The 26867-nt window shown below is 41.9% G+C and overlaps 1 protein-coding gene across 1 annotated transcript; it reads right to left on the bottom strand.

Moving 5' to 3' along the window:
• Nucleotides 1-2906: 2906 nt before the first annotated feature.
• Nucleotides 2907-26472, bottom strand: cgnl1 (cingulin-like 1). The gene is made up of 19 exons (XM_037247088.1): nt 26262-26472; nt 22451-24068; nt 21918-22012; nt 20137-20239; nt 19328-19429; nt 18498-18634; nt 18122-18257; nt 17625-17837; nt 11181-11387; nt 10999-11103; nt 10760-10912; nt 10095-10265; nt 8837-8998; nt 8617-8706; nt 4902-4985; nt 4598-4722; nt 4226-4334; nt 3985-4148; nt 2907-3858 (listed from the first exon to the last, which is right to left on the bottom strand). Exons 2-19 carry the CDS (start codon nt 24014-24016, stop codon nt 3702-3704), a joined length of 3879 nt encoding a protein of 1292 aa, XP_037102983.1. The 5' UTR covers nt 24017-24068; nt 26262-26472; the 3' UTR covers nt 2907-3701.
• Nucleotides 26473-26867: the final 395 nt, after the last annotated feature.

The raw sequence follows: 26867 nt of genomic DNA, 5'->3' as shown, positions 1-26867 counted from the left end.
ATATTTCAACAGAGCATTAAACCGTGAATACATCACATTCAGGCAGTAGAATATCATTTTATGTTGTGTAGAAACTCATGAATATCTTAATAAGTAAAACAAAGTTGGCAGTTTAGCATAATGATCATGTTAACAGTAAATGTATTTATTATATAATAAGAATAAGAATAAGAATATTCAAATGGATATAGTGTAGTTAAAAATAAATGTTACAATTGCACAAAATATGTTTTTAAATTTTGATGTCGTGACTTACAAGTTTTCAGAGATATAAGCCAGCGCTTGGTTGATTTCTTTATTTTGACTTGTAGGCCAAAGGCAGCCAACACAAGCAGCAGTTTGGCAGATGGTAAACAAGTCTTCGAAAAAAGCAGACATCTATCTGTTTAAAGTTTACTGTCAAAATAAACACACGGATAGAGGGGTGTAGAAAAAATATATTTGCAAAAAACACAATAGGAAAATGAACAAAATCCCCAACAACAGTAGGGCTTCATTGTGTGTGCTCATTATACTGCCCCCTGCTGGCCATATTAGAAGGAGCTGCACAATCCTCATGCACAAACGTTTAAAACTTTACATTATGTTATTACCGTATGTTTTTGCAGTACAGTGCTGCCAAATAATATTGTTCTTACCAAAAACGTTCATTTTAATTTTTAGTCTGCAGCCCAACATTAACGGCTAATAATGACAAACCCCATCGTAATGTTCTATTTATTTATTTATTTATTTATTTATTTATTTATTAAAAACTGTCGTTGCTACGTGCCTGCCACACAAACACGCTAAATATAAGGATAAGTGTTGACAATTAAGTGCCTCCTTTTTCCGAAACTACCTCACATGATTTACAGAAAGTAATACAAGTTGCCAAACGAACATTTTTAACTCCGCAACAGTGTGAAGGAAAGGTGATCTCAAATTGAACACTCCACAAATGCTTCTTGATTTCTTTTAGTTGTACTAATAATGAATTTGTGTATTGCGAAATGAAAGGAAATCGCGTGATAAACATGCATGTTCTCAGTGTTTTTGTCTGAAGTATGTGTTTGGTCTGGACTTCATCAGTACTTGAGGGGGGAGTCGCCCACTGTGCAGCTTTCACAGCTTTCACATTTCCATGCACATGTATGTCTTGAGAGGCAATGATGGATGTTTATTTTAAAAATATATATATATACAACACTGTATACGTACCTGAGTTGATTGTGCGCCGAGTTCCAACTATTAACATCAAAGTAAGCCTCAGGCATCGAATGAGTCTGTGCAGCAGGTTCAACCTGCTTCCACACTTGATGTGTTCACAACCGTGAAACTTCCGGAACGTTCATGTCACAAGGTCTGAGGTCACAAGGTCACATGCACGTGAAATCAACCAATCAAAAACAAATGGATGCTCACATTCTTTCTCCTCATAAGTGCTAAAAATTGTTTATTATAGCATTTATCTCACCACAAGCTGCACAATTAAGCGACTTAGTCTCAAAGTGTATTACGCGGGCTCCCTGTTCCTGTTGAGCTAATAATGAATATGTACAAAACATTTCACATGGACTTTTTTGTTTGGTTGTTTTGTTGTTGTTTTAGCAAACACCATGTATGAGTGTTCATGAAACGGAATTTTCAAAATTTGGATCAGCTTCACTCACTAAAAATTGAAGTATTTAATTGTTTATTTTCATGTGAATAACTACAATTGATTACATATACTGCATAAGACAATGACATTGTGGGAGGGATTAATTTCACAAGTTTTGCTGCCCTTTTGCCTTCTGACCGCTAGAGAGCAGCATAGTACTGTATTACGGTGTTTATGGCTGCGTTGAGACGCAAGATCCACAATCTGTTACATTGCTAGGAAATCAATCAACATAAAGTGAAACTTGTGTTTTATTAGTTTACCACTCAAGTGAGATATTTTAGTTATTTTATTTATTTTATTTACATTCTGATGATTATTTCAGAAAGGGTAAAAAAAAATCCAGTTTCATAAAATTCTAATATTTCACGTGACCAACAAAGGACGATCTTATTGTGAACATAAATCCCTTCTGAGAAAAATATTTTCAGTATAATACTGTTGGGCCTACTCCACCTCCTGCACGTTCTTTGCACTTACTAAAGACAATTTGGTGCATTAGGGTGCACTGTAGAGACACTAGTTACCCAGTTAAGGTTGTACTATTAGGCAAAAAGTGTTACTAGTAGTAAAACAATAGTTGTTCTACTCGCACGCCCTATCGTCATTTCACTAGTGCACAGATTTGTCTTATGAGTGAAAAAACAGAGTTTACGAGTGACAAATGGACCTGAAGACAGGTATCAAGGATACGGGATAAATAAATAAAAACAGCTTTGCACACTAACTTGTCGATAGAGCCAACTTGCCTGAAGTGGCTCAAGCACTTGTCGGAATGCCAAGAATGATCACCTTGTTACTGCGCTTTTCTTGCCGAGCCACGTTAACCCGCTCCACTTGACACAGATGGAGGAGGGCCACTCCAAAGGTCAATTTGTCCATTTCACACTGAATGGCAACCCACAAAGGTCACTCAAAATGCAGCCGCGAGTATTCACTTGCACCTACTTGGAAGAATCAATTGTCTTTCTGTAGCTTTAGGGGCAGAAAGTGACACTTTTAAGATTGGGAAAAAGAGCTGAGAGGTGACCGGGAACCTCAAACTAAGGATGACTGCACCAACACTTCTGAAAAGCTGTCATACACACAACTGAAATGAGCATGTGAGTTTATTTGCCTGTGAGTGAAGAAAGAGTCAGTAGTGTGAGGGTGAAAGCTTTAGTCACATATGCGAGCATTTCAGTACTGTGTGTGTGTGTTTCACTTGTGTGTGACAACATTTCTGTTATGTCTCGTGTCGAATGTTGTAAGAATACGAGACGAGTGTTTGATAAGATGGAAGTAAGTTTATTGAAGTCACAGCAGAACAGTACAGAGAGGTAGTGGCAGGAATTAGCTTTCAACCCACTTTGCAGCCTATTGCTTCATTAAAGGGAGTGCAAATAATTCTTACAGTGATGCAACACTTTTGATTGTCAGTTTATCACATTCCATCAGGAATATTTGGGGAACACAAACAACTGATTGCCACAAAAAAAATAAAGGTAAGCAGTTAATGATTTGTTCATTCGACTGAATAAGAGGCAGTTAACGTACATTTTCTGTCAATTGCGTCATGGGAGTAAAGAAAGACTTCAGTAGATGAAGTGAGGCAGATATAAAAACATTAAAAAAAATTGTGTACAAAGTCCCTCCCTCATTAATGTTCCCGAAAAGCGTTAATGAAGCTAGGATTTTTTTGTTCATATAGACATGAATAAATAAAAAAAACTCCTTTCTTCATACGCTCATTAAAAGTACATTCCGTTTAAAAGAGCAGTATTAAAAAAAAAAAGGATCGTTAGACATTTGATAGAGTTATAAAAATAGAGGGAATGTCATGCAGAGGCAGTTGTGTGCGGTCCATTCAAGTTGGCTACTCATATTCTGGCCACACTTGAATGCTGGAAAATACAAACCAACTCAAAAGTATTGACACATCTCTTTCGATGACCCCGGAGCTGCTCAAATAATACTGAAGCAATTCAATGATATCCCATTGCCGGATGGAAATCATTTCAGCGCAGTCATTTGGTCCAACAGTGAAGTTCAGCGTCGCTACATTTGTTTGTTTGCTCCCCTACATGCTGAAGGTGGACAGGAGGTTGTCTTGACTGGACGAGCGCTTGTAGCTGGAAGTGGAGCTAAAGTACGTCTCCCCGTCCGTGCTGATGTCATCGTCGTCATCGTCGTCGTCGTCCAGGTTGTTGAGCAGCGGTGCTGAGGTGCTCTTACGCCTGCGATGGAAAAACACATTTGGTATTTGTGCGTGGTGGGCAAGGTGATTGATTGTGCTTTAGGGCCACATTTTTACTTCCAGCCTCATTTGCTGACTGTGCTGTACGGTCACGGTTCTTCTTTACCTCATCTCACTGCGTAGAGACTTGAGCTGATTCTGCAGCTGCTCGTTTGTTTCTTGTTGCTCGTCCAAGTCTCTCTGTAGCTTCTTCTTGCTGTGCTCCAGTCTGTCGATCTCCTCCTCAGCCTCGTCCATCTGCCTCTTCAGGGCCTTCAAGCGCAGATTCAACTACGGAGCACAGGGGCACGGGTCAAAAAGGTGTGCCGTCTTTGTCGGAGTGGAGAGAGTGAGCGGGTTTGACGTACTTGGTCCTTTTGATCCTGCATGCTGTGGTGTTCTTCCTCCACTTGCATCATCACTTCTTTAACCTTCCTCTCCAGCCGGCGGTTGGACAGTTGCAGGTTGGCCCGCTCCCTGAAAGACATTACGGACATTTTAATATTCAACTCATCGCCATCTGGGGAGTACGATTTTATTTGTTTTTTATTTATTGTCATCTTGTCGTTCCTCGCCCTGAGCTGTGGCGGGACAAATCCATTTACAGGTTGTCAGGAATTAAATGATGACAAAGAGAACAGAACTTCTCTGCATCTTCACTTTCAAAACTTGAAACAACCTTTCTATTTTCATCCCTTCAATCACCTCCTCTCCACTCCCGCTGTGTACTTTGACCTCACCTCTCCTCCGCCTCCAGACGCTCCTCCAGCTCATGAATGCGATCCTCCAGCTGCACAACCTGGCCTACTTTGCTGGACTTTTGCGAGCCCTCCAGATCAGCCAGTTTGTTCTTCAGGTCTTTGCTCTGTGGAAACCACGAAGAGGTACATGAGATTGTATGCTTGTGCTCTCACACAGGAAACGGATGTTAGAATTGAAGCCATCGTTTTACTAGTATGATTATGGAAAGACACATTATGGATGATGTGATAGCGTCGTGCGAGTTTGAATCAGTCTTCCTTTAACGCAGGAGTGGGTATGTACCTGTCTCTCCAGAGCCATCTTGTCACACTCGGCCTCCTGCCGGCCAGCCCTCTCCTGCATGAGTTCATTCCTCATTTGGTCCACCTGTCAAGCCCAGACACGGTCAGGGCTTCACAATTACTGTGACACACTGTCTGCACAAACCCGATGTTGCGCTGAGTACGGTGCAAAAACAATAGAGGCCTTGTCGTTGAGGCGGAGAGGCGCTGTGGTAAATTGGCATAGTGGACTGTCTGGTTTAGCCGCATTGTAACTTATGCGGAGGCCTTCAATGTTGCCTCTCGATGACACGATGTTGGGAGAGGAGAACACATGCATGGTGGTGCCTTGAAATATTGGACTTCATTTTAATTAGCTTTGTGACCTCACTTGTGCCTCAAAACACTCAAATCTTTAAATGAAAATTAATCAATCTGTCATTGATCCGTTTCAATGCAAAAATCAAAAGTTTTGTAGTGTCTTTTAAGTAGTAAGATCTCACTATAACACCGTAGTTTATAAAATTGTATACTAAAAAAAAAATAATAATAAATAGGATGTCGAGAATTTGCATCATGATTAAATCAATGCAGCTCTTTCTGGTCTACTACAGCCCCAGAGTGACTAATCTGGATGTTCTGATGAATTCCCGCTTGTTGGTTTCTTGCAACTCTCAGATCCACTTTGAAATACGTAAACAAAGTACGTCCACAAGACTAGAATGCCGCTACCACCTTGTACCAATGTATTAAAAACTCTTCAGGGAGAACATTATATTATATACACAGCACTGATTCCTTACCTCTGTTACCAAGGGTGTCACAGAGTTACAATAATCAAAAGTAGCAATCATTTGATAACGCTTAGAAACAACACAGTACCTTCACACACCCTGGCTGCACAAAAATAACATATTAAAGTGGCATAACACATCACAAGGGTTACTTGCAATGGCAAAGTATGATGGGAAAGCCTAGTGAGGATAGCTTTCAAGATAAGAGCACAAACCAAAAGTGCAGTGTTAGATGCCTTTGTCTTCCTGACATGTCAGAATTTCATCAAATCGTGCATCAAAGCAATCAAATCATGCGTCAAATCAAACAATCAAATCAACAATACATGCGTGTGAGTATTGCCATATGACTGGTCAGTTTTGTTCAAATATACATTGCTTGACATTTTAGAATGCAATCACATAAATGCTATTAGTTAGTTGGTGCTTCCCATTATGTCTTCGCATTTCGCTAATGGATATATAGAGACAAAGTGGTTGCTTTAAATACGTGCAATTTACTTTGTCTTTAAACATCTTCTGGGAGTGGCATTAAAAAGCCTCATTTTTAAAGATCTATTCACTATCGGCTACTTGTTGTGAGGTGAGCTGGAGTAAGTAGTGACTAATTAATTCCCTAATGTGTCATTTCAAATGAGGATGTTGACAACGATAATTCCCGCAATTCCAAAGCCCTCCTTATTTAAGAATCAGGTTCCTCCACGCAGGATGACCACAAGAACAACAACATTACATGCTCAGGGAGCCCAGTTCAAACCAACGCGCAAGATGAAAACCAATCGATTTGGCCACAAAGCTTAGAATTGGTGATATTTTATGCCAATTAGCGGGTGACAGCGGGCCACTGCGATGAGCGATGGGCCCCATAATGCGGCGCACCCAGCGCGGCGCTTGGGGGGTGCTGAATCAGCAGACTGGAACGTGCGGTGAAACTAATCAGCTCTGGGAGAGGAGAAGGGGAGATTACTCTCATTTAGACAGGAGGGGAGCACCTGGTACCAGGAGAGACGCAGGTGTTCCTCCTGCTGCCTCCATAGCAATACACACACACACACACACACACACACACATGCCCACAACGCCCCTAAGTGTGTGTTTGTATGGCTAGCCATTGGATCGTGTACACTTGATACTAAGTAACACAAATATTATAGCCTGACTAAGAAAATTCAGAATGCACATTTCAAGAGTTTGTAAAGTAATTCGATCAATAAATGGCACTGTTGTAGATAGCTTGGTTTAAGCCCGACACATCGGTAAGTTCCATACGGCTCCGTGTGGCTAAATTACGGCATTTCAGCAACCACGCCCCAATGCGCAGCATACACACGGGGCAAATTTTCCGGAAACGCGCACCGTCTGAACTATTTAAATCACACGGAAGTGGGGGGGAAAACATGGCGGACAAACGAGGCGTAGGTTTGGAAGTATATATACGTTTGAATGATTCGGCTCATCAAGACCACCACAATTAAAATGTCCAAAAGCAACTCTTGAAAAGAAATTGCTGGCACACTTAGGAGGGACACGTGGTTGGAATTTGACAAAGAGAAATTATAAAGAAGAACAAATATATGTTTTTTTCTTGCAACAGAAGTTCTTGCTCTTAGTGGTCGCTATGTTGCAGGCATAGGATTCTTAAGACTCTACTAGACTATAGACCTTAAACTGGATATCAGGATATTAAAAATAATGTTCATAGTGTTTGCGTATGTGCGGGCGCAGTCATGCAGTCAAACACTGCAAGCTCTCAACCTCTTGGAATGAAAGCTCAAGTGTTGCCGTGACAACCGCCCTGAACCAAAGCCACTTATTTGTCTCTGCCAAGTTTTTTTTTCTTCTCGAGTTGAAGGAGATTTGAAGTCTCCCCTGGACTACAAAAGTTCAAAACTCACTAGACTGAAAAGAAGCTGTCCGACTCGTCATTTTACCGTCCACGTGATTGGACCAAACGGGTACGTTACGCAACACGCAGAGACAAAAACATTGTCATCGGCTACCTTATTATAAGTACTTGAAATGGGCCTGAGTTATTTGAAAGTAATTTTGTGCTTTTATCAAGTTTAAATGCAGGTGTTGCGTAGTTTTTTCGTTTTTTTTCTACAATGCATTAGAGTTCCCCGTTTTATTTTTCCTATGTTTGATGTGTACGTTTTCTACAGCGTTCTAATTTATTGAGATCTTTATTGAGACTTGTAATAGCATTAAAAAATTAATTTCACCTTTTTAAAAAAAACATTTGTTAAAGGGTTATTTTTTTTAATTTAAATTTGTTAGCCTGTCCGTACATTTTTCATTCTGTGTTAGCCTAAGCTAGCAGAGTTTAAGGGAAAATTATTTTACATTTAGTACATTTGTTTTTCTTGTTGTTTTGTGTTAAATTTGACAGTGAACTTCAACAGTTTACAACCACCATAACCCAAATGTCTTTTTTTTTTTTTTGCTAAACCAAGCAAAAAGTCAGCCTATCACATGATATATAGTATTTAGTACTAATTTAGTATTGCTGCATGGAAATCTCAATTATTCTCAGAATCAAAAGGAACAGAACAACTTGCAAGTGAACTCTGCAGCCTGAGCCCCGCCTGCATTTCTGGACTTTAATGGTCCTTTGCGGCTGGCAGGCTGCCAAACTCCCACATTACACAAGACCATCCTTACAAAGCAGCGACCTGCAGTCAGCCTGTCTGTGTGTGTGCGAATATGACTGTGTGAATGTGCACATGTACACTAGTCAACACGTTCATCTGGTGAGTGGGTGACACGTTGCTGTCATTCACATATTAGTAGCTAAAGACGTGATGGTAGCGGGGTGATGACATCTGGATCTCATTTACAGGTTTAGATGGAGAACAAAGACACAGCTGGGTGAACTAACATGAACATGGACAACAGGTCATTGACCCAGGTGAGTGCTTATGATGAAAATGTTCATGTGTGTACCTGCTCTCTCCCTCGGTCGAGCCTGTCCATCAGCTGGTCTCCATTCTGACGCTCCTCGTCCAAGTCCAACTCCAGCTGAGCGATTCTGTCCTGAAGAACGTCACACCCATTAATAAACGATGTACAATATCTCACCAATATTTTACAGCACTGGGTGATGCAAAGTGTTCTTGATAAATGGACGTTTAAATGTGTGAACAATTCATCTGGTGTACCGCACCTCCATGAGTTTGAACTGTCGAGTCTTATCATCTTTCGAGTGAGTGTTGGTCTTCACCGCTACCTCCAGTTCATTAACTTTCTTCTCCAACATCTTCTCATTGAGCACAGCTTCATCTCGCTCCTGCTCACAACGACGTAGATCATCCTCTCGGCGCAACAGCTAAAAGCAAGGATGAAAGAAAAAAATAAATAAGAGAAATCTTAAAATTGCATTTTGTTCTGAAAATGTATGTACCTAAATGTTGAAACGCATGAACGCAGGCCAATAACTCCGATTATATATTGTATATCACGGCACATCATAATTTTAGGAGAATCAAGTCATACTATTGTGAGAAGATGTAAAAAAAAAAGTCTGCTTGTAATTTTATCTAAATTCTGCCAAGTTGACATGGGCGGACTGTTGGGGCATCTCAGAGCAGCTGGAAAAGCAAACTCAGGAGAGCTGAAGGAAGGAGGATGTGAATCCAGCCAGCACAGCTTTAACAACAATGATATCACAACCTTGGATGTCCTCCCCCTATTTCCTGTGCAGGCGTTGGAGGAAAAAAGAAAACGCATCAGATCGTTTTACTAATGAGGACAAAGCGCATACTAGTACATGGACCTTACCGCGGATCTCAAGGGTGAGCTCAAAGCTTGTGGTCAATTATATTCCCTTTACGGTATGTAGGTGGCAGTAACGTGCATTCAAACGGCCTTGACAACTATCCCAAAACTGAAACTTCTTTGTTTTCCAGTGATAAATATAGCACTGTCCAGATCCACTCTGGTTTTACCAGTTATGCTGGTCACAAGTGAAGGCAAAAAAAATACTTCTATGTCTGTGGGGGTGAAGTGAACAACAAAATTACAGTTTTAGAACTCAGAATGCCTCACATGAAAAGATCCTGTTCCAGCATCGATTGCGCTATTTTATCGAACTCAAAACTGGAACAGAGTGACCACTGTGAATACATGCTCAAATGCCCGCCTTGGTTATGTAAATATTTGCTTAATACATAAAAGAATAGAAGGCCAGTGCCCTCTTAAAGAATAATTCTTCCCATTCATCAACTTCTGCAACGAACAAAGGCATTCCTAACATTCTCACGTGAGTGACGAGGATGAATTTGTCATGTGCAAACAGTGCATTGCGACAAGAGATGTTAAGAGATGCCACCTATGAAGCACAAGATGATGTTGACGGAGTGTATCGAGTCGAGATTAATCACAACGGATGTTGTTCTGCATGAAAGCCTTGATTTGAGGTGTACCTCCTCTTGCAGCGTTTGGGCAGCCAGCAGGTACTTGTCGAGTTCCTGGCCTCGCTCCTTAAGTAGCTTCTGCAGCTCCGTCAGCTCCCGCCGGTTCTTTTCCTTGTAAATGTCAATTTGTTCCTGCAGCTCCCGTGTTGACGACTGGGACGCGTCCACGATGTCGTTCATCTGTGGACACAAAGAGCAGACAACAGGTCAAGTTAAGTTCACCTGTAAAGGTTCCTTGCTTCCTTCCTCGCTTCCTTCCTCGACTTAGTTTAAAAAGTGTATTGCTACTTTTTTCACCCGTTCAAAAGGTTTGTGTGGAAGTGAGAATTAGAATTGTTTGTATTGTTTAGATTATGCAATACTGTCAGCCTGAATGAGTTGATCTGATATAACGACAAAAAGGTGTTTTCCGGAATTTGTCCATCGGTGAGAAAAGTCAATCAGGTGGGACAAGCGCACAATTCACTGAGACAGCTTCTTGTTGCGAAAGATGCAACAAAAATTTCAAGCACGTGTGGACCTGCAACATTTCAAAGCAACCGCTCATGGACAGAAGATTGTGATTTGAGAAAAGGAACATTACCCTCAAGGTTGTAAAAGTATAACATGTTACTCAACAAATCCGTAAAGTCACTTTAGAGCTGTAACTCAAATGGTGGGAGAGAATCACATGCCTCTTTCTGAAGTTTCTCCACCGTTTGGTCCAGCAGCCGCCTTTCCTCCTCAATGTCATTCTTCATATTCTTAAACTGCTCCTTCTGTAGCTTCTCCTCTTGAAGACGCTCCTCCAACTGCTTGTGCTCACCGCTCATCTTGGAAAAGTTCCTCTAGCAAAGCACATATCACATCATCCGAAAGTCAGATTTGCCTTAGACTCTTAAGGCTTAGAGCAACCAAATTGAAAATTGCTCACCTGTACATCTTCAAGTCGTAACGTCAAAGCTCGGTTAGCACGAGACATTTCCTCTTCTTGCTCCTTGATTTCATTTAAAGACTCTTCCAGCTGCCTCTTCTCTTTCTGTAGAAGTCAAGTTAAAAAAAATTGACAACGCTCTTCAGGCTCTCGGTCACCACGGGCGAACGTTTGGCCGTTACCTCCATCTGTGCCACTCGGTCTCCCAGCCTGCTCTCCTGCAGCTTAGCCTCGTCGATGATGCGGTTGAGTTTGGCCACTTCGTTTTCCAGCTCTTGCGCCCGCTTGCGCAGCCGTTCCACCTCTTGGCTCAGACGATCCGCTTGGCCCTCCAGCGTGCCCTTGGCTGCCTCCATTTCAGCCTTCTCTTGGACGACCGCCGTGCTGCTCTGGAAGTGACGAGACAAGATGACTGACTGGCTTCAGCACACATGAGGCTCACAAGGTGGAAATGTGACTCTTGATGTGAAATTTGAAACTCCTTGAAATATTTTGTTGATTTGATATGTGGCTTGAATATGTTTGTACATGAAGCTGACATAGAGAGATGAACAAAGATGCATTATGCTCCGCATAAACTATAATGCAGAGTTAAAATAAACAACCTGACGGAATGACTTGGGATTTGTGCTTTGGCTCACAACTCCTGGACCATGTTTTCTGAGAACTGAAACTGTTACCATGAGCGTGTGATGGAACGCTGTGCATAAAATAAGAGTGGCAGGTGGAGAAGTAAGTTTACAAGAGTTGGCTGACAACAGCAGTGCAAGTGCAAATCTTACACCGGTAGACCAGATAAGTGGTTTCAGGCAAGTTGACAGCTTGGTTAGATAGGAGGCTTAGTGAGATTTGATCGGAAGCAACACTTTGTGTCATTTGGGTGGAATGTCAAGGAACAGGTTTGGGAGTTCGCTGTTTATCTCAGCTCTGCTCAGGGGCCTCATGTGCGCGCCCAACCACCATTGTAAATATTCCACAACAGAACGTATAGGTACATACAGTAAACATGTTTGATAGATGTATGGAATGTTATGTTCTGTCATATTGTTTACCATGTAAGGAGAAGTAGTTATGGTCTACCCTGTCTGAACTTATTAAACAAGAAATTGCGCAATGGAGATGTGGGAGTGATTTTTGAAGATAACATGAGACATATCTGCTTATGTGAGATCATCGCAATGTAACAGACTCTGCCTGTTGACATAACTTATGATCCGGTTTTAATCAGACAAACGGTGCCAAGTATGTCAGCGCCGATACTGCGTGTGTGTGTGTAATTGTGCACGCATGCAAGTACAAATGTGATAGACACCTTCGTTTTCAGTAATACTATAGAAATAAATAGATACATTAAAAAAAAAAAAAAAAAAAATCATACAATGTGTTATCCAGATTTTTCTCTCTCACAGTGGACATGTTCAAGTTCTTACTCCAAAACAATTAACATCCCTATTTTGCCACATTTTGGTTTTGTGCCGTGAAATTGTTCTACTGTCAAATATACCTTGGCTCAGTAGTTTTTGAAAACAGCAATAGTATCGTATTGTAGTTTCATTTCTATAAGGACCTTGGAGTTTCTCTTGTAACCTGAAACTTAAATCTTCAACCATTAATATCCTGAGTTGAAAGGCCCCACTCATCACGCTGCCGCCACTTGAATAGACACATTTCTTCTGTAGGGCAGAAAAGATGACACACAGCTTCACTGCTGACAGGCCAGTCGGGCCAGTTCTCCAAGTCACCGTGCAGAAGCCCGGAGATCCACTGGTGACACTTTTTTCAATATTATTAAACTTATGAGAGAAGTGCAACTGTTCAACCAGTCTAAGCAAAATGTCTTAGAATTGAGATCACTATTGGTGCTGGTTAACGTGAGCAAGTTACGAATCTCTCTAGGAGGTTTGCATTTTTTTTTTTTTTACAACTTTAAGAATCAATGGCAACCTATAAAACAGTCACAGCTTATGATCACAGCTGTAAGAGAGATTGGCTGAAGGTAAGTTCCAAAAATGTTACAGAACTGATACGGGCAGTGTAGCCTTGTGCACACAAAGTACAGCACCAGCAGTTCATTGGCCCAATTCCCACACTGTGTTGAATCAACTAACCACTGACCTGTAACGTGACAGGTCACTGAAAGGACTGCTCTCATACACACTAGACGGCCTCAAGATTAGGTTCACATTTAAAAATCTAATAGGATCCAATACAAGGACAGCATTGAAAATTCCGGCTTTACATAAATAAAGGTCAGTCAGGGTTGACACGGTCAGTAAGGTATTAATTGAACAATGGTGTTTATAATTGTGGTTTTAATTTGCTTTCTTAGTCATGATGATAAAGAGTTAATAATTAAACACGCATTCCTCAAGCTTACCCAGCAATCACTGAGGGATTAGTAGTTCTAAATAAACAGTCCCATAACAAGACGTATGATTTGTAACTCTTGAAATACAAATAAAACGAGTGCCAACACGTGAAACATCCAAATATTACCGATGACTATTGTGTCGTTACGTGATAAGGACTGAAAATCTGTTTTCATCTCCCTCTTCTCATTTCGCTCGGGACTTGTATATTCAAAGTGTTTGTACAAAGTTGTACATTAACTGACTTTGTGCAGTCTTGCGTTGCGAGTTGTGAGCCATTAAATCGTGTTGCTATTCCCAGCGATTCAATGCCCAGCAGGATGAGGAGCACTTCTCGTTAAAACTGGACTTAAAATGCAATCATTCTGTGATAGTAATATGAAAAGAAAAACATCAACATCATTCATGGAGCAATAAAAAAGCATGTTTGTCTGGTATTAGGAAAGCAGACTCTTAAAACATTTTAACGACACCAATTGAAACGTTTCACTACTGGTTGTGTGAAAATGCATCGCACATTGGATTACACTGCTTTTGTTTTAAGTGATGACAAGCTGTTTCCAGTTTTCTCATTTCCTGTTAGTGTGAAGTACGTTGACTGCTGAGCAGGAAGCTCCCAAACGCATGATTTCCTCCGCTCGGAGGCAGCTGCAACAACATGCTAACTGTTAGCAAATCGAGCAAGCTACAAAGTTACTACTCTTTTGCTTCACAGCACTGAAATGACAGTTATTGTACTTTTTGGATAGCCATTTGGGCATCTTCACTCAAGGCATCTTTCATTTGCAAATAGTCACCACTTGCGTCCAATAAGGCTTGTCACGACAAACAACATTGTAAACCAGATTAACCGGAGACCAGAAGCAAATGGAAGAGGCTCCATGATCGATATTAGTTATGATTGCAGGCGTTCAATTTAATACGCTATCCACTACTTTTCCAGGTTGAAGAAGACAGTCGAGTCAAAGATGGAACAAAGAGTAGAAACATCAAGCAAGACATCAGATTGTCATTCGTTATTTAAATAATTAAATATTCTAAATAGTACTGGCAATAGATTCAAAATTCAATTCAAAAGCATAGTCTGAGTCACGTTCTATCCATAACAAATAGAAGCAATGACTTCTATTGTTTGAGTTTGGTCTCCGAGGACAGGAGGACAACAACAAGACAAAATATTCTTGCCAGTGGCTCATTTCACATGGGCCTGACTTTTAAATGATTCTGCAGAAAATGATCTGGGCTGCTTCTTTTCTGATGTACAGTACAGCCTTTGTAGGATGTAACTATTCCTCAAAGTATAAAATCTCATTTCCTGATACGCCCGTCAACAGTGACAGTCCGTCCACTGTTTCCTCGCTCCTCCACTCCACCGTCACCTGCTTATTAATCAACTCCTAAAGCAACGCTGGAAGCGACGGCGCTATCATCAAACGCACAGACTCATGCCGGCCTCTTTTGAGGGGAGGCTTTTCTTCAGGCTGAGAAAGTTTGATGATCAGACAGTGAAAGTTCAGTTCACACCCTTCGAGAGTTCACTCAAGAGGCGGGTGAAGATACCAGCGAGGACACAACTGGCTGGGAAATGAGCTAAGCGACAGCACAGCAGATGTAAGAAGTCGACATGATCCTGTTCAACAATAAATCCATATTACAAACAAGACAGATCAGGGTTTACTGTTCCAAACTGTCATATGTTTGTACGACAAGAACTAGAAAATAAAAATACGATAGGGAGTCGGCCCAATTTTCTTAGCCTACATCTGAGATGCATTAAATGCCCAAACAGAAACTGTAGGACCCCACAGAGACAAATTGAGAAGGAGCCCCAGGTCACAAAGCTTGAGTTGAACGAAGCGGGTCTATTAGGTACACATTCTCCACTTTGACCTTTGACATTCCTGGAAGCAAACCAGTCTCTCCGCACCTCACCCGTCCACATTGCTTGCATACCAGCGCATGCTGACGCCAAAGGCTCTCATTCCAAAAGTGCACACGTTTTCAATTACAGAGCGCCGAGAGCTCAGGCGGGACTCCTGAAATCGAGTTCAGATCCATTTGAGAGAGCTCTGATGACGGTTTGGTAAGCTTCATCAAATTCCGCACATTTCTGCTGATGGAGAACACAAAGCGCCTTTCAAGTAAAAGACACAAAACAGACCCCTCACCTCCTTTCAGGGGCTCGGCCTCGCAGTCCCCTTTCTACAGCACACTGACCCACTTATTGAGACAGTCCCAACCCCCGCTGGTGTTATTGTGTGAAACAAACTCATCATTCATTTTCACTCGATCTTCACAATTGCCCCCACTCTTTTAGGCCTTTTAGAGGGGGCACAGCGCAAACTGGGGAATGGATGCTCATTAGATTAGTGATGGCTTGCCATTGCAATTACCTTGCAGACGTAGAAATTTGGTGCTCCACTTTCCTGTACGAGGGATCTGATTGTCACCCCAAAAGAGGTGGGCCGCACAAAAGAGGAGGTGCTTCGCACTCATTCCCCTCAAACTAAGTTAAAGTATGTGAGGCTACTATTTCCTTTAAGTTCAATCATCGTAATGTCAAGCAATTAACACGATATCTAAAAGGTCCAACATGATCTGTTGATCAAACTGTCAGCATTGAAAACCAGCATTTGGTCTTTCTTCCATGGAAACTAGATGCAGAGTAAATATTAACGCTAAATGTTTTGTCATTTTTATTTTTTTTGTTAGAATTTGTCAAGTCCTGTACTGTCAAGCTAGTTTGCCAGATCAATATCGACAGATAAAAAAAAAAAAAAAAACTTTTCCCAAAATGTTTACAACTATATACTGTCGACTATAAACAGAACAGTCAGCTTGCTGATGAATCGTGTTGCAACAATCATGTCCATCCTGTCAGCAAGCTCACGCATTTTGCTCTTTGCAAGTAGATTGTCTGCTTGCGTTTATTTTATTTACAAAAAAAAAAAAATTGGGAGCTTGACCAATACGCATTTCTCACATCTACCTAACACAATGAAAATGAAACTCAATGGAAAATCTTTGATTTTCTTCCTTTCTGGTAAAATAGGGATGTCTCAAAGGCATCTTAAGGTGAGACTGACTGGAGTGAGGACAATACTGCAAGCACACAAAAGGAAAGCCCCTAATGAGCAAGCAAGTTCGATCTTAAAAGAAAAGCAAACAATGACTTCATCTTCCGAAATGTTAACAAAAGCGGTGAGGAAAGACCCTTGATGGCAAACTCCCCTGGGAGGTGGGGCGTGCAGTACAACAAAGGAACCGTGCACACTGGTCAGTCTGCTATAAGCAGCGCCCTCAGGAAGTCGATCACAAGGACAACTTCCACCCTTTGAGAAAAACAGGACGCACAGCGTCGTACTGAGACGCACTGGAAACAATGTTGCCACACACCCCTCCTCCAAACTTCACTAAAAACTGTGCACGGTATAAAATTTCCTCTATTTATTTTTCGGAGATATGGACTGTTTTATCACTTGTAATGTTGTCAAATTCGGAGTCATAAGGGAGACCGACATGTGGGGGTTATCAAGAGACGTAAATATATCGCCGCATTCCCTTTCCTCTTTGGAATCATTTCAATGGCATTGCCACATTGCAGGCAACTCCCAACTCCAAAATGTTTCATTATCAAAAAATGTACTTTTAAATAAAAATAACACCGTGATGAAGTTGAGCAGAAAAATGCTGACAATCTATATTTGTAACAATCATTGTGTTTTGAGGTTCTTTCGCCCTGGATACAGTTGTGTGTGTACGTGTGTGTGCGTGAGAGCTGAGGAAAAGTACAATGCGTGCAACATCGGCTGTTTAACAAACAAACGTATTTCATCGTCATGTGCCTGCACTGAACTTTTTTTTTGTAGAGTACACTGAGGCACGCCCATTTACACACTACAGAGAGCAAAAGCACGAATGTTTGTTTATGTTTTTATGCCGAGTGCTGCTTGGCAAGCTGATAAAATAACACGGCAGGAGTAATAATTACTGTTGTGATGCAGCAGATGCGGATGAAGCCATCTGCTTTATTTACAGCACCGAAACAAATGGTGCTTTGCTGGTTAGATAATGAAGCTTTTAAAGAGGGAGTCAATTCGATTATTTTCGTTGCAATAATCTGTTCTATCCGCTGTGGCGGTGTGATTAATACTGTGATTGTGGAATATTTGAATGATGTCAATGAAGCAGAAAACGTATTTTTATCCATCTCATGGGGCAGCCATTTTGGAATATCACGGCTTGTTGTACGCTTACCTGATTGGCCTCCTCCAAGGACCTGTGCAGCCGACTGATCTCCTTTTCATACTTCTCCTTCATCTTGTCCATCTCCCGATCGTGAGCGGCCACTTCCTCCTTCAGGGCCCCCTTCAGAGCCGTCAGCTCCCTTTCACGCTTCCTCAGAACATCCTCCTGCTCTTCCTTGGCCACGAGAACCTCTTGCAACTCCATCTTCAGTTGCATTATGTCCTAGAAAAACAAATACTTGGACTATTGGCACTATCTTGACTTGCGAAAACGCAGAACATTATACTTGAAAGACTTTTAAAGTCTCATTTTATGGAAGCGTCTACTAAAAATGATGTAAAAATATAATCGCCACAGATTCAATTATGTTTTAGTGTTTTTTTCACAACCAGTGCCACTTTTTGCCCTACTAGTAAGCAAGCACCAAAATTCCCGCTTATCGTTTTAGTTCATGAACATGAAGCTGGATGATTGGATCAATTCTCGTAGGCTGAACACTCCCTTACCGCCATGATGGCCTCTCTCTCGCCATCACCAGCAGTCGTCGTCGTGTCCAGCTCGTCGTGCATCTCCGATAACTGGTCCTGCAGGTCTCGGATCTCTGTCTGGTATTGCTCCCTCTCCATCTTCACCTGGAACAGCCTGACACGCCACGCAACACGTCACAGTACACAGCAGCTGGCCCACACACCACATGTGACAGTTGTTCACACATGCCAACAGCAGCACCGGGTCTTAACTTCAGGGTTGAGGTCAAATGACATGTCACGAATGTCTAAATTGCTTCCAAGGTGATGTGAAAACGCTCAGAAAAACTATTACACAACTGAGCAAGGGCATCATCAACGTCAAAAACGCATTGGTGGAGGTGTGCATCCTTACTCTTCAAGGGTGCTCTGGAGTTCAGCCTCAGTTTTGGCCAGTTTTTCCTTCAAGCTTTTGCACTCATCTGTAGTCCGGTCTAGTTCCCGCTGCAGCTCCTTCAATCTTGAAGCCGCCGTGCTGTCCGTCTTGTTTTTCTGACAGACATACACATGTCAAGCATTAAGGACAAAATTGCTGGCACCCCTCTGTTCATGAAAGAGGAACCCAAAGAAGTCACCGAAATAAAGTGAATCTGACAAAAGTAATAAATGAAAATTAACTAATGGAAAACCTATCTGAACAATAAGGGAAACTGTAGTCAAGGAACACCAAGCTGTTTGGGGCGGCTCTTAAAGGCCTGACCTTTAACGTGCTTGTTTATCATTTTCTTTCTTTCCTTCTTTTGCTTCTCGTGGGCCATGTTTAAGGTGGTACACACCTTGTCATCCAACAGTAGAGTAAGTACTCATTGTGCTTTAAATAGGCAGCACGACTTTATAAAAGTGTAAAGACACCTTGGTTGGAAATGTCACAAAGGTCAAATTATTTTTAATCTTTTCTCAAGGCACAATCATTTTTTAACATTTAATTCCGCATTCAGCATTATCTGATTGACATTGGGCAATTGTCATTATTCAAGTTATTATTCATTAAGAGAGGGCGACCAACAATTTTCTCCACGCGTGAACACACAATGAGGGTCCATACAAATCTATTCTCGACTGCTCATTGTTTGCTTTCTAGGGAGCAGCCTCGAAGTTCAGAACAGGTTTGATTGTGAGATGTCCAATAAATCTGAAGTTACACAACCCGTTGATCAAAGAGGAAATAGACAAAGTTTTTGTTACCATTCTTTGTTCTTGAAGTTGTTGTTTCAGTTGGGCCATTCTTTTCTCCAGTGCAGTGTTTTGCTCCTGCAGGGCTTTGGTTTGTGCAGACAGGCCCAAGGCCTGACAGAAGAACACAACGTAATTTTTTTTGCTTTGACTTGCTAGCAAAAATTTGATCTACAAGCGCTGCATGGTGGCAGGGAACTCAACGAAGCTAACCTCATCAAGATTGGCCTTAAAAAAAATGGCCTTAAGGCATTAATGGCAACTCCCAGTTGCAGTTACTGTCAAGTTAAATATAAAGCCAAAAAAAATCCACGTATACACTGTGTACTTTAAAACAACTCTAAAATCTGCTAGCTTCATGCTAACACATAATGAGAAACTCTATAGACGGGCTAATCACTAGGAGTGTTGCAGTGTTATAGCTAAGAAACACATCTGAACACAAACAGTGCAGCAACACTTGTAAACAGATGATCTAAAAATGTACACAGCCGCCACTGTGGCTTACTGAGCAGTTTACATTGGCCCAATGTACTGTATATAGCATGTACAAGCATATATGAATTATATTTAATGGTGCAATTAACATAAAATATTCTCTATAAGGAAAATAGTAGTTGCTCCTCCACCCAAAAAAAATAAAAGAATTGTAAAATAATAATAAATTCTGAGAAAAAAAAAAAAAGCGAGATCACAGGTGCCAAAGCGAGACTATGCAGTCCATTGTATATTGTTGCTATTCCTGCACAGTCAAACCTTTAGTACTGGACAGCCGATAGGGGGGAAAAAAAAAAAAACCAGAAGCTTGAACAGTATCTCACTTTTTCATCAGGAGGAACTGCCGTGGCTCGAGACTTCAGCGTTTGAATCTTCTCAAAGACCAGGTTGACCTTTCTCTTGGTTGTTTCATCATTATCGGTGCTACTGCAGACAAAGACATGCACAGACCAGTCAGCAGAATGTACAACAGAAACTCTGTTTTGCGGATGATGCTGGCGATTCTGGGAATAGAGATCAGTCATTCCCGGCTTACAGAAGGTCAGGAAGGTCATGCTGCTTTGATCTGACACCTCAGTGCGCAAACAGCCTCGTTCAAGCCTCTAACGCAACTATGTTGCATCATAATTGAATAAATGCTTGCGGGATGCTGTTGAGGAGTCGACGTAAATTGTGGCTATAAGCAGCTTGTGTATAATCATGCTTATTGTTTGCTCTCTTTTTGTGTGTTGGATTAAGTGATTGAAAGAGTGCCAGCGGCTGTGTCTATCCTGAAAACGATCCAAAGGTTGGACGTTCTATGTCCTTTTTTGTGGATTCTTTCCTACTGGCTTGCTGTCGTCACGCCGTGACGTGCGTGAGAGGTTGTGCTTCAAACTTTTTTGGAATTGAATTCTTGTAGTGTATAGGTTGGTCGTTGCAGCCCTAAAAAAATCTCTTTGAACAGCCCAAATCAGTTCTAATGAGATTGTGCATGACTCTCTCATTTTCAAATATGTGGTGATAAACATGAAAATCCTAAATGACAGAGTGCCGTGTTGGAATCCTAATTTTTGTTGTTGTTGTTGTCACAATTCCAGAAAGCAACAATGAATTCCACCTCTTTACAGGTCATATTTTGTGTGTCTGTAAATTTTAGCGGATGAAAAGTATTTTCTGGCGAAGGCTTTGGGAGGATCCACTGTCCCTTGGAAAAGTGAGTGGAATGAAAAGCATCAGAATCAATCAATCGAAAGCTGCACCACTTTCTAATGACAACAATGATGTATTATTTCTTTAAATGAGGTCAGCGACACACAAACGTTCTCTCAGGCTCTCTTCTCCTCCCACAGATGACTTCCATTATACATCCACAACTCCTGTTGGCGTATGTTTGTCTTTGCGGCCTTGAGAATGTATCTCGGGTGCAATCTCAGCACTTCCATCTGGGTTTCCTTTGTCGTCCTCTGACTCCTGACCTGTACCTCCGACACACCCAAACAGTTTCCTGTTCTTTTTCGAAACGACCATTCGTTGTGCCAACGACTGCAATAAAATGTTGTCTAAAAAAAATCTGTAAAATCTGAACAGTTAGATCATGTGGACATTTATGTTGCCACAATCTGGCTTTCATTTGCTGCCTCTCGCAGCTCTTGCAGAAACAATAACCGCCGTATCGATTAGACTGCAAAATATTTTTCTCCTTCTACTCAGTTTAACCTTCTGCTTTCTTCTTTTGACGCCCGATACGTGTCAGATTACAGACGCAAACACAGAGGCTTACCCTTTGATTTACACTAAAGCTGAGAGAAAACACTGAGGCAAAGTGAGGTTGTGGAAAAAAAAAAAAATCCACACAGCTGGATTGTCTGGCTGGGTGGGTAAAAGAACACATTCCTGCACTTTTATCAAACAGTCCAGCTCCGATGAAGAAGAAAAAAAAGAAGACTCCACTAACTCCCACTGAACAACTTCTCCCAACATGATGCATGACCTAAAATGTGACATTGGGCTGAATTTGTGTTGAATTTAGAACAAAAAGATCCAATAACTTTTGTTTTCATAGCACCGGTCAGTCGTGAAAAGAGCGAGTAAAGCAGAACGAGGTCAAGCTGTAATAACTCACCCGTCCTTTAGGTAATTGAACAAAATTTGCTTTGCTGTCTCTTCGTGTGTTTGTTGTGAAAGCTCCTGCTGACCTTTCAGGAGATCTGGTGTTGCCTGAATGGGACAGGAAATTAGAGAATGATCAGAGCGTGATGACAGCGATGTCAGACTGGTTTACGACAGACCTTCATTTACTGCAACAAACATAAATCAAAATGGCCATTGTGTCAAATTGTGTTCCTGATTGTATATCAATAAAATGGCGGAGCGCCGTTTATTCTGGGTCAGCCACCTGAGACAATCTTCATGCTTAAGTTTGTGAAACTCTCCTCTATTAAAAAGCCTGTATAGTGAATTCAGAGATGCGTTTACAAACACATAATACATGTTTGAAATGTGGAATGTTTGAAATTTGAAACAAAGGATATGCAATTTTTTTTTTTTTTGCTCCACTTCACACTACCGGAAACACAAATGCTCCAAATTGTATGGAACTGAACTGATGGAAACAGGCCAAAGGTAAAACCTACTGTAGTGTTAGGGTGATATTACCTGTACATCAGTGTCTGCGCTGACTTTTTTCCCACCAGTTGTGGACTTGGATAAAGATGTTGACAGCTTGCCTGCTGATGACGCACTGTCCACTGAGTCTCGATTCTTGAGTGTAACAACTGCAGAATGGCTTTGGCTTTTTTGGTATCCCTGGATGTAGCCTACACCTTCAGACAAGGTGCTCTGGGGAGATCCAGGGGCACTTGTGACTCGAGATCTTGCTTTGGGGCTGATCATGAACCAGGGGTCCTGATTACCAGCTGCCCACTCCATCCGGAGCTGCGAAGGCCGCAGGACGTGCTCCATCGATGTGCCCCGACGACGACTCGTTTCATCAAGGGGTCTTGATCCTTCCACCCAGCCGAAGGCGCTATCCACACTGTGTGAGCGTTTCCTATCTTCTGGACTGATCCGGTTTCTTCGCCCGGCCCTTCCACGCCGGTGGTAGCTGCCGTCTTTGCCGTCAAACTTCTCAATAAGCTCATCGACACCGGGAATGGAGCCCTTGTCAATGTCTCTGCCCGACCCAGGCACGAAAGGGATGTAGCGGCGGTTCTCGTGACGGTTGATGGTGTCAGCGTAAAGCGCATCAAGGTTGTCATCCGCATAGAGCTTAGAGGTGGAGGATGACGAGGAGTGGCGTGAGCGGGAAGACAACTGAAGAACAGGACCGCTGGAGTCAGACCTTCTCAACGGAAGGACATCGGGCTCACGGTGTTTGCGATCAAGGCTGGAGTTGGCACTGCTCACTGAAGTGGGGGACTTGTACTGGGCTTTCTTCTGCTCACTCGTGGGACTGGACACAGCGGATGCCTGGGTATGACTTTTGAGTGATGACTTGGACTGAGGTGACGTCTGGTTGCTGAGGCGAGGTTTGGACTGCGGCTGAGCTAATTGCGGCTTGGGCTGTGGCTTGGAATGCTGGGTTGGACCCAAAGACTGAGAAGGTAATTTGGAGTTTTGGTATGATGTCTCAGTCAAGCGCGGAGACGGAGGTTGAGTTTTGTTCGATTGTGCAGGAGCTTTGTTCCGATCTAGGCTAGAAGACCTGTTGTGGTATGGTGTGGAGACAGTGGATGTGGACTGAGTTCCGGTCTCAGCAAGAGAAAGCGGCCTTGAAGGTACACTGTTAAAGTTCAGAGAATTGGTCTCTGGATCATAGGGCTCCAATATCTCGGGATGCCTCTGAAAGTTCAGAAGGGTTTGCGCTTTCCTTGCTTGTGTATCTGCAGAGCCATTTTGAGAGGCAGCGTACTGCATCATCTGAGATCTATACTCCTCAAAGGGGCTCTTGGTCCCACCCTCCTTGTCTCCTCGAAATTCATACTCATGGTAGTTTTCAATAAAAGAGCCCTCTGTTTCAATGTAGCAATTACTATTGGGGTCAATAAAGGGCTGAGGACCTCTGTCCTGGTTATTCAGAACCACATAGGGATGTCCATCTATACCCTGGACTCTGATGCTCAGACCGTATGTCCCGCCATTGCTGTGGGGTCGAACGGAGCGAGATGCTTGGGTCTGCTGTGGTCCACTAGTAGGAATGCCCGTCACTCTGTAGGACTCCATCAGGAATGCAGAAGGAAAATAAATCCCTCTCCCTGGATCAGGCACCCTTCCTCTAGAAGAATTAGAGAGAGTCTATTAGGTAGAAATGAGAGACTGTTTAATTCAATGAATTGTTTTTTCTTGCTCCACAGCCAGACACTCATGGAGCATTAGCTGAATTTAATTATTCGTGTTTTCCATTCTGGAAAGAGTGTTACTTCCCTGAAAATCTGTGACTCAACATGAGCCACATGGGACCAGGTAAACTTTAACAAAGGGTTTGCATATCTGTGACTAACACGCTTGCTATGAAACAATGACTATAGTTAGCAGGTGTGAAAAGAACAGATTATACCAGACAAAAAAAGATAACACACTGATATTAGTTCATGTGTGTACCGTAAAAAAAAACATAAATGTAAAATCTGTTTCCCTTGTCATTTACAATAAGAGACAAGTTTGCAAACATTTACAAATGAGCATAATAAGTAACAAAAATACTGCAATAAAATTTTTTAAAAAAGATGTTCAGAAGAATTTATGCCTGTAAAGGCTGAAACAGACAAAGGCATCAGCAAGCACCACATGTTGCTGTGGACAATGGCTTTCAGCAAGTTCCTGTTTGTCTTGCTGATAATGTGATAGATGCAACAATATAAAGACCATGGGCCTGGAAGAGGGCTCTGATAAGGATGACAACAAAGGCCAAGGCAGGATACGTCACACTATGGGTTTAACAGGCCAGGACAGACTAATGGCCGACACCCTTTGTTTCAAATCTGTACATTGAGCAAGTGGGTGGTCAATGGAGGATGTTTACTGTAAAGCTAAATCTTATATTTGGACAGGTCAAGAATCACACCCACATCGGCAAGCACTTGGTGACGGCAACAAAGGAAAAACTCCCTCGAAGAAAAAAACCTCGCAGAGAAACCGGGCTTTGTCCGCCCAGTTGCCCAACTGTCTTCCTTGGCTGATAGATTTGAGAAGGATAGACAGAATAGAGGAGCAGAGGATGGCTAGAGGGATAAAACAAGACTGAGTGGTTGAGTAGCAATGAAACAAATAAAGTTTCTAAGTGCTTTTTATATATACATTTTTATTTACCATAATGGCAAGGATTTGCCGCAAGGGCCCTCCTGATGGAGATGACACACTAATGTGGCGAACTGCTGCTGTTAAGCCTCAACTATTGTTGAGAAAGATTTACTCAATCACATTTTTGTTTTGCGTTAAGTATGGGTCGCTGTATTGGCATCCTCCACAAGTACCCAATACCTTAAAATAAGGTAATCGTCCATCCCTAATAATCTCAGTTAACCCATTTATTGTATTTACCATAATATGATAGCATTAAAAAAATGCATGATTTTATTAGACAACTTTGTAAATTTGGTTTTGGGTCATGTGCCCATCTTCGCACGAGCGCTACAGAAATTTTGAGACGGTTCTGAGTTTAAGTGTGTTTTTAAAATCTGAAATGTGTGTCAAGTATGTGGAATGGGTAAATCAGTTTTTACCAAACACGAACGGTAGAAAAGACAGAAATGATGTCTTTTTGCCCTAAGAATAAAAGCTAGTAGCACCAAATGTTTGGACTAGATGTTGTTCCGCCTTCACCACAGGGCCCAGGTTAGGGTGTCAAATCCCTGCTTTTGATCTGACAGAGCACAATTTTATCTCGCCGTGGGAATTCCTTGTGAAGTGTGAGGAGGCCTGACCATGCTGATAACCTGCTAAACCCACAAGAGGAAAACAAAAGCTCTGTAATCGGCGCCATTTGGAGTAGAACGTCAAAAGAAAGTAGAGCTAAATCACTTAAGACCACGGGCCAGCAGGGATTTACACTATGGGAAAATATTAAAAATTTACGTAACCTCATTGGGACTTGCTTATTGGCAGAGGTGGCAAACGTAGCAGTAAGAAAGTACTTTTACTTCGTTACTTCCCACCATTGTGAGTGTCAAAACAAAAACATATAAGTATTAAGTTAGGCAGAAACTCTTAAGTCAAACAGTACATAAATGTGCATTATTTTGATAGCTACCAACAATTCCCACGACTGACGCACTTGTGCACATCGCTACTGGGTGCAACAGGTGGCTCAAAAGTACTAACTGCTATTTAGCTAGTTTTTAAAAATGCCATTAACGGCATCGAAAATGAGCGAAACTGCTCGAAATTGCCTTTTGATGCCACTTGTTGATTTTGGTCGCTCCCAACAAACGAGTAGGAACACATCATTGGAAAGCATTAGCTTACTTACCACTCGCAGTCGTCCGTCCGAAACCCCTTTTGCCTGCCGTTTTTAATAACTATAAAGATATCGTTATTCAATATCAATGTGGAAAGCGAAGTTGCCGTTTTGTCAACTTTTGTTTCTCGCAGTGCTGCTTACTGAAGGAGATAGTTTGAGGAGGAGGAGGACGCTCGCAGCTTCGAAACCGGCCCGCCCCGCCTGCAGAAAGGAGCGCACCGACCCGCCCACCGGGGTCCCTGAAGCAGGCCGGTGGTCCAAGAGCACCACCACAAACTGGACCGACGGACCAGCCTGGAGACATGAAACCATATTTAATACTTTACATGACAGTTACATTGAGTAAACCTTTCAAAACTGGACTCATAAGTGGATTGGCCCATTTTTCACCCCTCACGTAATACACTCAACAAACGTTTGTTGAGTGTATTACGTGTTATACGTAGACCTGTACATTTCAGTTTTGTGATTTTAAAAATATTGCATCATTAAGATGATTTGTGAAAATTGCATCGAAATTAAATCCGTTAAAATCACAATTCAATCCTTGTTGGTGGGACGGCCTGAAAGTTTTGGATGGAGCTTCGGCAAATCTTTAAATTCGACAGCGCCATC

Source organism: Syngnathus acus, chromosome 3, assembly GCF_901709675.1.
Source record: "Syngnathus acus chromosome 3, fSynAcu1.2, whole genome shotgun sequence".
Taxonomy (NCBI): Eukaryota; Metazoa; Chordata; class Actinopteri; order Syngnathiformes; family Syngnathidae; genus Syngnathus; species Syngnathus acus.
The sequence above is the reverse complement of the archived record's forward strand: the minus strand, read 5'-3'. Positions and strand labels throughout refer to the sequence as shown.